Source organism: Prinia subflava, chromosome 3 (genome assembly GCF_021018805.1).
Source record: "Prinia subflava isolate CZ2003 ecotype Zambia chromosome 3, Cam_Psub_1.2, whole genome shotgun sequence".
NCBI classification, from domain to species: Eukaryota; Metazoa; Chordata; class Aves; order Passeriformes; family Cisticolidae; genus Prinia; species Prinia subflava.
In genome coordinates, this window is record NC_086249.1 from 21,076,023 (window position 1) to 21,089,193 (window position 13,171).

Sequence of the window (13,171 nt, forward strand, 5' to 3'; positions counted from 1 at the left end):
TTTCCTCAGTTCAGCGTGCTGGTGCTCATCAGAATGGTCTTCTTTAGTAATGCAAATAATAGTTCTCTTCAATCCTTTCCTCATGTAAGTTGTTTGGATTCCACATTGCTTTCTTGTAGCTTCTGCCTGGCTGAGATTTAGGTGTTTAGCTGTTCTTTCCCTTTTCAGATCTTTCTTTTCCTGTGTAGTACTCCCAGTTGTTGTATCTACTCCCTCCTTCTCATTTGTGCCTTGAAGTTTTTCTAACAGTATGACAGCATCTATACAGAGCTAGATTAATGCAGCATTCCTCTGTAATGAACTTCATTATATTTTTCTGTGCTGTTTTATCTGTCTTCAATTTTATGATTCCTGTGATCTATGTGAACTTGCTCTGTAGATTTCTGGTATTATTTTAAATACTAGGAAGATCTAGTAGTCTCAGTAAAGATCCACTGATTTGAGTTGTTATTTATGTGTACTCATTTTTATAGTTCCTCAGGAAGCTTTCATACGCAGCTTATACAGTTCAGTAGTTCCTTCAGTATTTGTGTCCTTCAGTATTTTTCCTATTTTGTTATTAGAAGTGTGGTGGCCAATACAAGTAGTAGCTGAATTGCTGAAGTTGTAACTTCAATTAATGGCCCAGTAAACAAAATCGAGGCTAGTTTAGTATTTGGAAAAGAGAATTACACAATGTAAGAAATGGTTCTTGCAGCTTAAAAACAAACAACCCACACTCCCATTTTTTAAAATTTTTGTTTTATAGTTTTATATTTGAAGTCAGCATGGGTCCTGTGTTCCAGCCTGCAGTAACACTGTGTTGTATTTCACTGAGTGACAGGAAGTTTATATTGATCCTTCATGTACATTAGTAAGTAGGGAGTCCAGTAATTACATATTGGCAAAATTCCTGTTGGGATGACTTGGTTTTCTCCTCTTGAGGTCCTTCTGAAATATCAAATGGAAGCAGAAGTTTTCATTTTCTGACACTCTGAAGTGCAGTTATTGTAGACTTTGAAGTGGAATATATTAAAACTGGCTGGTGGAAGTGAAAATCTAATTGCTGCTCTGTCCTCCTGGTGATAAGCCGTAAGTGAAAACAGCACAAGGTTGAAGTTAGTGGACAGACCAGGTGATTCTGTGTAGTTGGCTCTTCCGAACAAGAGAGCATACTTAGTGGGAGATGGTTATGCTCTCAAACGTGCCTGAATTGCATTGCTTTGCAATTTCTTGAAACTTGGTGAACTCTCTAATAATGAGCTGTAGTTTGCACCAGAACTGTGTGAGATGATTCCAGAAACAAAACCATGAAATGGAATTCCTTATATCTGAAAGGAGCTAGAAGGATGAATCAAGTTCTACATGATACCATCTGACAGGCTTTGGTTTTTATAATTATTTTTAATTTCTTCCTGCAGTGATGGAAAAAGATAAAGCTACGTGATCCAGGCATTGACTGTGCAGAGCACCATGATATCCAGGCAATGTAATGAATGTTTTCAGCCTCAAAACCATGTTTGTGTGTTTTACTTCAAGGGATACTTTGACTCTATTACAACTGAGGAAAGTGCCTGCTATTTTCTAAAATATGTATCTTTCTCCTGTTTCACAGTGGGATGCAAAAATCTTACTATGGTGAATGTTGTGTTAGTCCTGATATTGAATAAGCTCTTTATGTACAGTCAACTTTTTAAACAGCAAGTGTTTTCTTCTTTCCTCTCTGAGGGTAACATTTATTTCTATTGGTTTTGAGTAAAAAACAATAAGAGAGTGAAAAGTCTTCATTTGTTTCACAGAGATAGCAAGAACATTTTAAAATTTGAAAAGATCCTTGTGTTTGCTAAATCTTGCTGTCATTCTGTGTACAAACATAGGAGAAAGCATCTCTTAAGACAGGGTAAATCACACTGATCACCCTGTCAAAAGTTGAACATGATAATTTTTGCTTCATTTTTATGATAGCACTTTTCTCATTGAAAACAGCATCTTTATTCTCTCTTATTTTTTTCCTTATCTTTTTGCATACTATTTATTATTCCTTTATGACCATATTATTTTACAACTTATTTACAACTGTGCTTTTTTTTTCTCTTTTGACTCTTCATCTAAATTTATTGTAGCAATTACTTTCTAGTGTGGAATTAGCTACATAGTTGGACAAACAGAAATTTTATGAAAGGTGCTTCAAATTTTTCTTTTCAACTGTGTCTACAATGTGTGTGCAACAGTGAGCTATATATTGTACCTGTGTTTGCTTGTAGAAACTATTTCCCCTTTTAAGTTACTTTTCTTTGTATTTGTGGTCAGTCTTTGTACAGATCTTTGTATGATAATGATAGTACACGTATTTTTTAGGGTCTGAGGATGACTGTGAATGTACATGCATTAGAAAAAGACTGGTCAGGTTTTGCTGCTGTATGTGTAGAACGGGAAGCAGATGTGATTTAACACTCATACTGTTCTTTTTCCTACAGACAGAAGCTTGTTGAAAAGATGTTTTGCATAAATTTGATTTTGCTCTGGTACCTTATTGCGTTCTCTCAATGAATAAAACATTACTTTGAAACAATGATTTGCATTAAAACAGTCTTGAAAGACTTCTGTGGAAATGTGTGCAGTCAGTCACAGTACCACAATTAGACATTCATTTAGCCCTGTACCTAGTACCGTGTGTAATCTTCATGGACATGATCTGGTTTAGTATTCTGACAGGCTACTGCATCATATAATCTGGTGTGGAGCTTCCTGAGCCCCACCCTGGAAGCAGGCTCATCGTGCTGCTCATTTCTGTTGGGAAGCAGTTGTAAATATTTCCTGTCTATTGGGAAACTTTCCTCTTTATTCTAGCCTGCATTTATTTAGGGTTAGTTTATATCTATTTAGATTTAGTCCTCGTCAGTATTATCCTTCAGTTCAAAGAGCTCCCTTTTGTCTTTGGCATTGACCCACGTTGTCTTTACAGAGCACAGTTTTGTTCCATCCAGCCGTTGTTTTGCTCAGTGAAATGAGCAAATTTTGTCTCTTCTGAAATTGTAGGCTCCCATTCATCACTCCCATCTGAATGGAGCTTCTCTGCACCTGATGAACTTTCTCTTTTCTTTTATCAATAACTAGAGAGCAGTGTATCCTACTGTTGACTTGCATGAAGACATAAGTATTTTCACTGCCTCTGTTGGAAATAAATTTAAGGGTTTAGTGCATACAGTGATGGACTATGGTCAGTTACCATACAGTTTAAATTCACTTTTCTGCCTCTTCAAATAAATTAATTCTACATATGGAATAAGGATTCATATTCACATTGAAAGGAGTGTCTGTGGCCATCATATTTAATCCTGTTCTTGTCATTTCAGTTTGCAAGTTCATTCATTCCTCCCTCAGACAATATGGTTTGCCTTTCTGTTGATGGACATGTGGAAGATAAAATATTGAGAAGCAGTCCTTGGTCACTAAAGAAAAATTAGGTCACTCCCTGGACCAGTATTCAAGGAATCCAGTAGTGAAATATAAGAATGCTGTACAGAGTTAAGCCCAGGTCTATCCATGTGCATTCATCAAATTTCTGATGTACCCTATTTCTTATAGTTATAACCAATAATTTCTTCTTTACTTATTTTACATATCTTCTGCCTCATGCCTTAATTGCAATTTTTCCATTCTCTGGTTTTCCCATGGAGTTCTACTACATCATGTTCCCGTTTCAAAAAAAGGAAATGTAGTGAAAAAAGATGAGATGGGTTTTTTTGACAGTTTGAACTGTTTTGCCATTTTCAACTTCATTATTTATTTCCTTCTAAGCTTGTTTCACTTCCTTGTTTGTTAAATAACTTCAGAGTTACGTGTCTGCGTTGTGTCACCTTTTTCTTCTTCCTTGGTATTCTTTGCTAATCGCTGTGCATATGCCACTGCCATTTTTGAAGGAATTAGTAAAAATCCCTTTTAATGAATTTATAAGCTATTCGGTGTGAGGATAATCCTGTAAAGACTAGCTAGACCTTTATGAAATATGCATTCCTGGGGACCTTGGGTTTGCAAGAGGCCTTGGAGTTTTTGTTCTTGAAAGAAGTCATTTTGCTAGCAGCATGCCAGAGGACTTTATTGTTCCCCTGCCTCCATTTCCCCTTTTAAAAAAATGTGCAGAACTGTCAGTAAGTATGTTTGCAGATAGGCTTGCCTAATCCATGCTGCAAATGTTCTGAATAATACAGGCCAAAAAAGGCAGAGAAGGAGTGGCAGGAATGTACAGCTAGATTAGGTCTATGGTATTTCCTCTGTCAGCAAGATGGTCCCAGATTAAATGCTCGTAAATTTTCAATAATTTAATGTAATTATAGCTTTACAGGAAGTGTTGAAACATTCCCTTCCCTTTCCTACAGAAGAATCTGTTTTCTGCATTCTTATTCCCATCTGAAGTTTGTTATCCTACTGCAACTCTCTTCCACAGTCATGTGCCTTCCCAATTGTGGATAAACATAACGATATTTCTTTTGTTTGGCATTTTCATATTTGAATTTTTGCCAGGCTTTTGACAGTTTCATAACTAAGTGACCTTGAACAGTGACATTTTATATAATGTCTACTGACTTCTCTTGAAAATGGGCAGAGTTGAGCACTGCTTTAGAAAGCAGAAGTTTCGCTACCCAGACTATGTAACCTTTATTCTACTTTTCAAGGCTCAGTGACATATTTGCATGATTTACAGGAGGACATGGCAATGGTGAATGTGTCACACAACAGCATTTCAGTGACTTTCATCCAAACCTAGTCTCTGTTGAAAGTGAATCACTACCCATTGCAACACTGTGGGAATGTGGTAAAAGGGTAATGATTTCACAAAGAATTTAAACATGAAACGACCTCTTATATCCTTGCAGACAGTTTTCTGTTTTCAGCTGGGCTTCTTTTACATGGACTTCTTACTTAGAGCTGACTAGAAGAGTGAGCTCTCTGGCATATCCAAATTGGCTGTTATAACTTGGTGAAATTTGTGGTTGGGCAGGATATGATGTTAAATCAGTAAGGAAGTGATTTAAAGAAGTTCTGATAAAAATCAGATGAGATTTTTAACTGCTTGAGAAGACTGTCTCACAGTGAGATTTGTATCTACCTTGTGTGAACACAGAGGAGCTACCTTGTTCAAGGGAACTTGGTACACATCTGCTACATGTGTTCTGAAATAACCTTTTTTCTATTTGAGTATGAATTTTCTTTAAAACTGTGAAGCATGGATTTTTTTTTTAGAGGTGCTGCAATACCTTAGGGTTATATGAACATAATCTGGTATGTTTTGCCTTTCTTTTGGATGGATCTTGGCAAGTAGGACTCCTGAAAAATAGCTGCTTGAATTAGGGGTGTGATTCAGAAAGGACTTGCTTACTCTTGTTCTTTGTTCTAGAATATGAAATGCTTCTGGGATTTTCTGCTTAATAAAAAATACAGAAATAGGGGGGTTGGTGTCTTCATAGCCTCATAAATTGTATATTTAATTGGGATATTTGCAAATTAGATTTCAGTTTTATATATATTTAACTGCATGTGAAAATGTGCAGTTTATTTTATATACGCCTTTTTTAACAGATTGGCTCGTTTTCCCAAATTGTATGGCATTTAATTCCCATAACATAACCTCTGTTCTCAAAATTATGATTTGTGGTTAAGCTAAAAAGCTGAATCTGCATCCCTTTTGTTGAGAGATACACCATTTCCTTTTGTTTCACTTAAACTTCGCAGGATTTCATTGCACTTTTGCTTAGGTCAGCACAGTCTGGAAAAGAAAAACAAACCAAATCTAAATCAGCGTACAAGAGCTGGGCTCTTGGCTTTTATTGCTTTCTCTGGTCTCTGCAACACATGACTTTTTTTGCATTGGGTAGAATGTAGGATAGAGTCCTAGAAAGTTTTGTGTTGGAAGGGGCCTGCAAGACTGACTAGTTCCAAGCCCCTTGCTGGGGGCAGGCACACCTTCCTCTAGACCAGGGATGGAGAGCAGTGGTGCATTGCTGAGTCACTTTCTGGATGAAAACTGTTGAACCTGTCTCTAATGAGTGAATGTAATTTTGTAAGATTTAGTTAAAGTGCATAGTACCCAATTCTAAATCTCTGCTTTGTGTTTCTATCCTGCAGGGAACACAGTGAGTAACCTGATTTTCATTCTACCTCCAATCTATGGTGCGATTCAGACCTATAAAGATGGCCTTGAAAAACGGTATTTAGCTGCATATTTGTGTCTTACAGGTATGTGTAAAACTTCATTTGCTCTTTCATTATAAAGAGGGCTCAGATATGCAATAGAAAATATATCTAGATATTAATAAGCTCAGTAGTTAAATCCAAATACTGTGTGTGTGAAAAGTAGACCTCAATTTGCTACACTGGTTAATGTTTACAGAAAATTTATATCTGTTGGAGGAACATGAAATTAGAATTCACTAAATAATTCGATCAGATTTTAAAGTGATCCTTTTCCAGCCTCGGGTCCTGCTCAGTGCATTTTAGCTTGCTCTGTACTTTCCTGATGATTTACAAAAGGCGTCCTGTGTATTCTACTTATAAACAGTTTCACACTACGTTAATTTTTTTGTGACTCTTGTATTGGAGAGTAGTATAAGAAGTGACCAAGATGTAGAGGGAACTGGAAAGACATTCTTTCATGACTTTCAATTTGTTTCCAGTTCCTCTTTGGCCTATCTCCCAGCCATCGTGTCTGGGAAGTTTTGCGAGAATGGAAGAACAACATGATATGCATGTTTAGATCAGCTCAAGGGAAATCTGTCTATTCTAAAATAACAAAATTCAGAAAAGAACCAACTTCCTTTTAAATGTGAATTGTGTGACTAGAAGTCTTGTTTCTTATGAGAAAAGATGTTTGAAGATGGTTCAGATTTGGCAGTTGGGTCTCAGAACTAGATTTCATAGAATTTCTGTGTTTCGCAGCATTGGTTTGCTATAGCTCCTGTCATTATGGAGATTTTTCCCAGTCTTTGGAGTGGTAAGGGATTGATAAATATTACTTTTAAGATTGGCATGCTATGTATTTAGGCAGACATTGTTAAAAACACATATCCATATGCTAAATGTATCCTTGATACCAGTTAGACTGCATCATATACAAGGTGCAAATTCACAAGTTTTCAGTTATATCAGCTTTGCTGATCTATGTTGAAAGATAGGCAGCGACAATGCACTGCTTTGCATATTGTCTGAGCATTTTCTAATTAGCCATTTGTAGGCTTTCTGTGGTTTCAAATAATTGCTAACTTTTGTCTCAGTATGAAACAGAGAATTCTTAGAGGTCAGGGTTTACTTTTAGAAAGACATGGTAAGAAATGGTTTGTAAATGTTTGCTGAAGTTAACTTGGTATGTTCTTGAATGAAAGAACACATGAACACAAGAACATATGAAAGTGTCCCATACTGCCATTCTTTTCAAACTACGAAAAGGAGCTCCTTAAATTAAAACTCAGTTTGAAACTGTCTTCACCATGATTTGTGGCTACCTCTGTCCGTGACAGTTTATGATGAACAGTGTGCTGCTGTCTGACCAGAATGTCAGGCTGTCACACCAGACGGGAATTTCTCATATCCCATTTAATGTTTAAACTATTAAAAAACAAACAAACCTGTCTTTGATCACAGTAAATACATTGAACTTCAGTTTTTCCTCTCTCCTCTGTTGCTGAAGGGGGAGCTCAGCCTGCATTTAGACAGCAGTGCTGAAAGGCAGTCCTGAGTTCCATCTAGGCCCTGCTCATCTGTGACTGAGTTGGCTTTGATTCCTGTCTGAAATGATAAATGGCTTGATTTTTATCTCATATGTTGGAACCTAACATTAAAGGTCTCTCCCAAAAGCATTTCCCTTCTGCTTTGTGTCTGCTTCAGTATTTGTAACTCTATTTTACAGCAGCTGAAAGATGTAAAGAAATGTGGAAGACTTTATAGTTTCTCAGTGAAAAACAGGAACAAGATGATTTGGAATCACAAACCACTTAACATTTGCTCTACTACAGAATAAAAGCAGTGAATGAGAACATAAAAAGAATTTTAAATATGGTTGAAATGTGTCAGGAACATTGGCATTCTCTCTGTGCATGTGACTGAACAAGAAGCATACTGAAGTGGAGATAGAGTAAGTGTACAGAAAATTCTTTTTGTAAGAAAGTACCAGACAGAATTCTTTTCATCAGATGATTTTTATTTATTAACAGGTTTCACACTATTTATTTAATTTGTAACAAATAAATTTAGACTTAATCTGTGAAAAGATAGTGAATTTAACACCAGCTTGTGATTTCACTTGAGGCAGCATGCTTCAATAAAGACCATGCAGCAGAGCTTCTAACTGATGGTTGTTTTGTCAAATTACAAATTCTTTAACAATTCTGCTGTGAAGATGGGGGTGGAAGGGAGGGCACTTTAGTTAGGTTTTAACAATTTTGAATAGTTACTGAGATTTTACAAGATACTGAAAGACAGCTGTCACAGCCAACATTTAAATTAAATCTGTTAGCACTTGAGAACATGAGAGATGTTGTTTCTAGACATTATTTTGATCCAAATCAGCTGCTTCTTTTGCATGCTTCCAGACATTTAGCTGATTGTCAGTTCCTTTGTGTTTTACCACACTATGTTCAGTGCTTGACTTTTATACCCACAGTTTCTTTGGTTGACGTTTATTTCCTTTTTGAAGTAAATACATTTTGAATTATGGAAGCGCTGTTTGTTTCACATACATGGTAAGATCTTGGCAGCACAACAAGGGGTATTTCTAAATAATTGTTCAAATAAATTTCTTGTTCATACTGGTGCCAAGACTGAGCTACACTTTTCTGCAAGGCCTTTGAGATGCAGCACACTGTTCTCAGCCCTTTTTTCTGCTGCATTTCAGCATAAAGTGCCTGTTCTCAAATAACTCAGTAGGAACTGGATATGATTTTTAAGCTATAGAAAATCATTTTATCAATGTATAAATGATAAAGAATAGTCTTAAGCCATTATTTCAGTATGTTGCATCACCTGAAGTAGGTGGAAGAAATCATGGACCATTACTACCTCAAGGAATTAGCCGTTGGTTTTGAGTATTTCCTTATGATACTGGGGTATTGCATCAGGTTCTACACATGCCAATTCCTCATGCATCCTGGGGAACTGTGATTCTGAAATGGTTCATGTTCTAGACGGGTCTTGATTTTTAAAATATTTTTGTGTGTGTATATATAAAAAGAAGTGTAACTTCTGGACCTAAGGAAATAAGAAAGCATTCAGTAAAGTAATGTTTGTTAGATACTTCACTTGAAATTTGGAGAGATTGTTCTGATTTATATTTCTTTGGCCTGTTTAAAAAGGTTCAGTCATTCAAGCAGTGCCAAAGTGGAAGAAAGAAAAAAGGTGCAAAAATTTTTCAGTATGAGGCATAGCCATAGGAACTCTTAAGCAACTCACTAAATTTAATTTCCAGTGAAACTCTGTGCCTGTGAAATGGTTATTAGAACCTCTTCAGTGAGAGTTAATTCCCTTCCTCTTGCCTAACACCTGTAGAGAAGCTCCCAGGGCCGTGTCAGTGTTGGTAAATCAGCTGTGGTTGGGAAGAGTCCTGGGTGCTGAAGGCAAGCAGTGTGGAACAGCCCATGTCTGTTCATCTTAGCTCCAAAACAAGGTGACCGCATACGCAGTCCCTGCAGAGTGCAGGACCGGGCTCTGCCGGCTGCTGGGCTGTGCCTGGAAGCTGCTTGGGGAAAGTGCTCCTTGGAACACACCAGATTCATACCACAGACTCTTCCAACTCACTGGTGCAGACACTTGTACTGCAATGTCTGGGAATTGTACCAGCCAAGCTGGAGTTTAATTGTACAGCTGTACCTCTGGAGTAACCAGTGTCTCTCCTGTCTCTTATGCTGTGGAGGGAAACCATTACAACACAAAAGAATCCATTAAAAATAGATAATTTAATTCTACTTTTTCATCTTGTTTCATTCTTTAACTTTTAATGATTCAGTGGGTTGTTGTTTATCTTTAACTAAGTTCTATCATTGTAAAAAAAATAAAATGGAATTCAGCTCCAAATTTAAACACCTAAACATATGTGTCTATGTGTGCAGTCAGTAAAGCCAGGAGAATCATCTGACTTGTTCTAAAATACTTGTTTGGCCAGCTGCATTACTCTTAATAGAGAGTACTCTTCCACTCTAAGTGGAAGCTTTGACACCTAGTTCATGTGTAGATACCTAAATAAAGGTGTTTGCATCTGTGAAATCCTAATAAGCAGCTTTTTCTGTAGAGGATTTAGGCTCATAATGAAAATTTTGAGTGCTGATGGATTGTTACATCAAACTGAGTTATCACTGATTATGTAATGCTTCTGATGCTTCCTGAAACTATTGAAAAAAGTCCCTCTAGGTTTCAAATCCTGAAGGTTTATAGGGTTCGTATAAAGGGCTGGATCTTCTGTATAATATTAGATTATTTCTAGCCATAGGTATTGCCTTTAACTTTTTGACAGTACATGTAGGAAGTAAAGTTTTAGATGCATTGTTTTTTACATCATCCTAACACCACTGTTTTATCTGCTGGCAGTAACCACACAGGGTGTTTGCTGCGGTATAAAAAAAGACTCTGTTAGTCTACATGGAGCAGCAACCCTGACTTTGCATTTCTAGTCTTCTGAAGTGCCATTTTGGCCTCATAATATTGTGACTTCATGTGTATTCTGTGCTTAGTCCATAATTTTTATATATATATATATATATATATATATGTCCCCTGTACCTTGGGAGGTTCATTGATGTAAAAATGCCAAGTGACTTGTAGTATTTATGAAAAGTTAGTTACAGTCGTTAGAGAGGAAATGATACTTACTGCTTCAGATGGTGTTAAAGCTTCCCAGCCAGTATGCAGCTTTTAGTGAGGTAAGCTCCTTTGCAAAAAGAAACACATAAATGTGAAAAGCATAACCCCTGCTTACAAGGTAAGGAGCAAATTTATTGTTCAGTGTGTCAGTGGCTGTATGGGAGAGTTGCTTCTCATGAAAACTTGTGTCACTGCAGTGAATGTGATCACTCATATTTTGAAAAGTACAAAGCTGGCAGAATGTCTCATTGCAGATGAATTTTGTGAAGTAAATATTTCTTAGAAATGCCTCAAGCCTGGAACCATAAGATCTGTCCCTGTAACCTTTTCTTCTTCCAGATATCTATTTTATATAGATAGAGATAGTATAGCTAAAACATTGTTCTGTAATGCATAGTAAAATTCATAACCAGAGAAACTCCAGATGTGATTATTACACAGAAGCAAGAGGGGTTCTATTCATTTTAACTGTAGAAATTAACTATAGTCATGGGATTAATTACTTCAAACACTAATATCTGCAGCATTCTTGATTTTTCCAAAAACTGAAGAAGAAAAATTCATCTAGAAATTTTTGCTTCTTGTCGTGTAAGAGGAAGGGAAGGAGTTCAGCTGCTGATTGTTGAGATTTATTAACCCAAATAACACTAACAAAAACAAACAAGAAAGCCCCTGCAACATATTTTGTTAATTTAAAAGCTGTTGAAATTTCTTATGCAATGATTTTGCCCATACTTGAAAATGACATTTGTTACAAATTGTAAGAGTTTGTGTTCTGTGACAGCCAGGATAATGGATGGCACTGTTTTAATGATGATCTTAATGGGTTTTTCCTTCAGAATGAACAGTTGTTGTCATATATTCTGTATACATAGAAAAATGGCTATGAGAATTTCTCATTAGAATCTCAATGAAGGTGAAAGCAGTGGTTGCTTATCATTTGGAAAGATTTTTCAAGAGCAAACCAATGTAATCAGAGTTTACAGAAGTGCATATGGTTGTTTATTTTCTGGTAGGAGCTCTGCTTAATTTTCCCAGAGAAATGATGACATTGAAGTGTTTGGTAATACATTTTGAAATGTTGCTGTGTTACAGTTTTGTGTTTCAGTAAAGCTACATGCTTAGGTATTTAATTTCATTGAGTAAGTGTAATAATCACAGTTCTAGTTAATAAGATCCAAGGAAGCATCTCCAGACATGTCTCTTGACTGTCTTGGCAATCCTTTACAGGGTCACCGAGATAGGATTCTTGTTTGTGCATCAGTGAAACTTGACTGGTAGGTGTAGGCAAGGGGATGCTCTAGCCACAAAATATGGCAGCACTACTCAATTATCAAGGCTTCAGTGCAAATTACTTGTCTTTCTCTAAAACTACAGTCTGAGGTAAAACATAATTTCTTAAAGGAAGACAAGACATTGCATTACTGTGCTTGTTCTTGCAAAATAAAACTGATCTGGTGCTTAATGAGTGTTTTACTGGTAATATTTCAAAGTAATGAATGATTTAAATACTGAATGCATTAAATACTGTACCAGCTTTGCTCTAAGTAAGGAAATCCAACTTACAAGAAGCATTGTTCACACCTTACTGAAAAAACTGTATAGACAAAAAGTAATAGAAGTCATTTCAGAAGTAAATTCAAAATGTGTGAAGAAAGTATTTCAAATAAATAGGAATCACCTCTTAGAAGCTGATCTTTCTATAGAGAAGGCCTGAAAGTGGTGATCTCATTTCACAAAACGAATCCATCCCATGTGGGATTGGATTGTTTACCTTGAATTTCTAGTTCTGAGTTCTAGTAGCAATTCACTTCTGCTTGTGAATCACAGACTAGTCTTGCATTGGAAGGGAACCACAAGAATCATGGAGTCTAGCTCTTAAAAGAACAGCCCTTTTGGATATCAAACCCCAGACCTTGGTGTTATTAGCACCCTATTTTAGGGAGACAACAAAAAGCTTTTCGTAAAATACATGTTTTAAAACTAAACAGTAAGCAGAAGTATTGAGAGACTTCAAGGAGTACTAATTATCGAACAATGCTAGCCTTAAAGAAGGGTTGGAATAGAGAAATTTTAATTTACTTAAAATAAATTTTAAAAAAAGATAAATTGATATATAATATTCCATTCATTCTGGGTTCCCTCTGCTCCTCTCCTCTTTGACCTTACACCCAGCTTATAGGATACAGTTTTGAGAGGAGGTGAAGAAGACACTCATACCCAAAGCCCCTAAATTCAGGTGAATTTCGTTGGTGACTAATATGTAATGTAGAAGGCTGTGGAAAAATTGGAGTTTGTCCCTGTAGTGGAATGCTGATATTCTAATTTCTTTTTCAGTGTTAAGCAT

General features: G+C 36.4%; 1 protein-coding gene across 1 annotated transcript in view; it reads left to right on the top strand.

Annotated features, from left to right (window-relative positions):
- ACER3 (alkaline ceramidase 3) overlaps nt 1–13,171 on the top strand; it is a 55,520-nt gene that overhangs the window by 12,703 nt on the left and 29,646 nt on the right. The window contains exon 2 of the mRNA XM_063394347.1: nt 6,106–6,216. Coding sequence (XP_063250417.1) covers nt 6,106–6,216 — 111 coding nt within the window. The remainder of the gene's footprint in view (nt 1–6,105; nt 6,217–13,171) is intronic.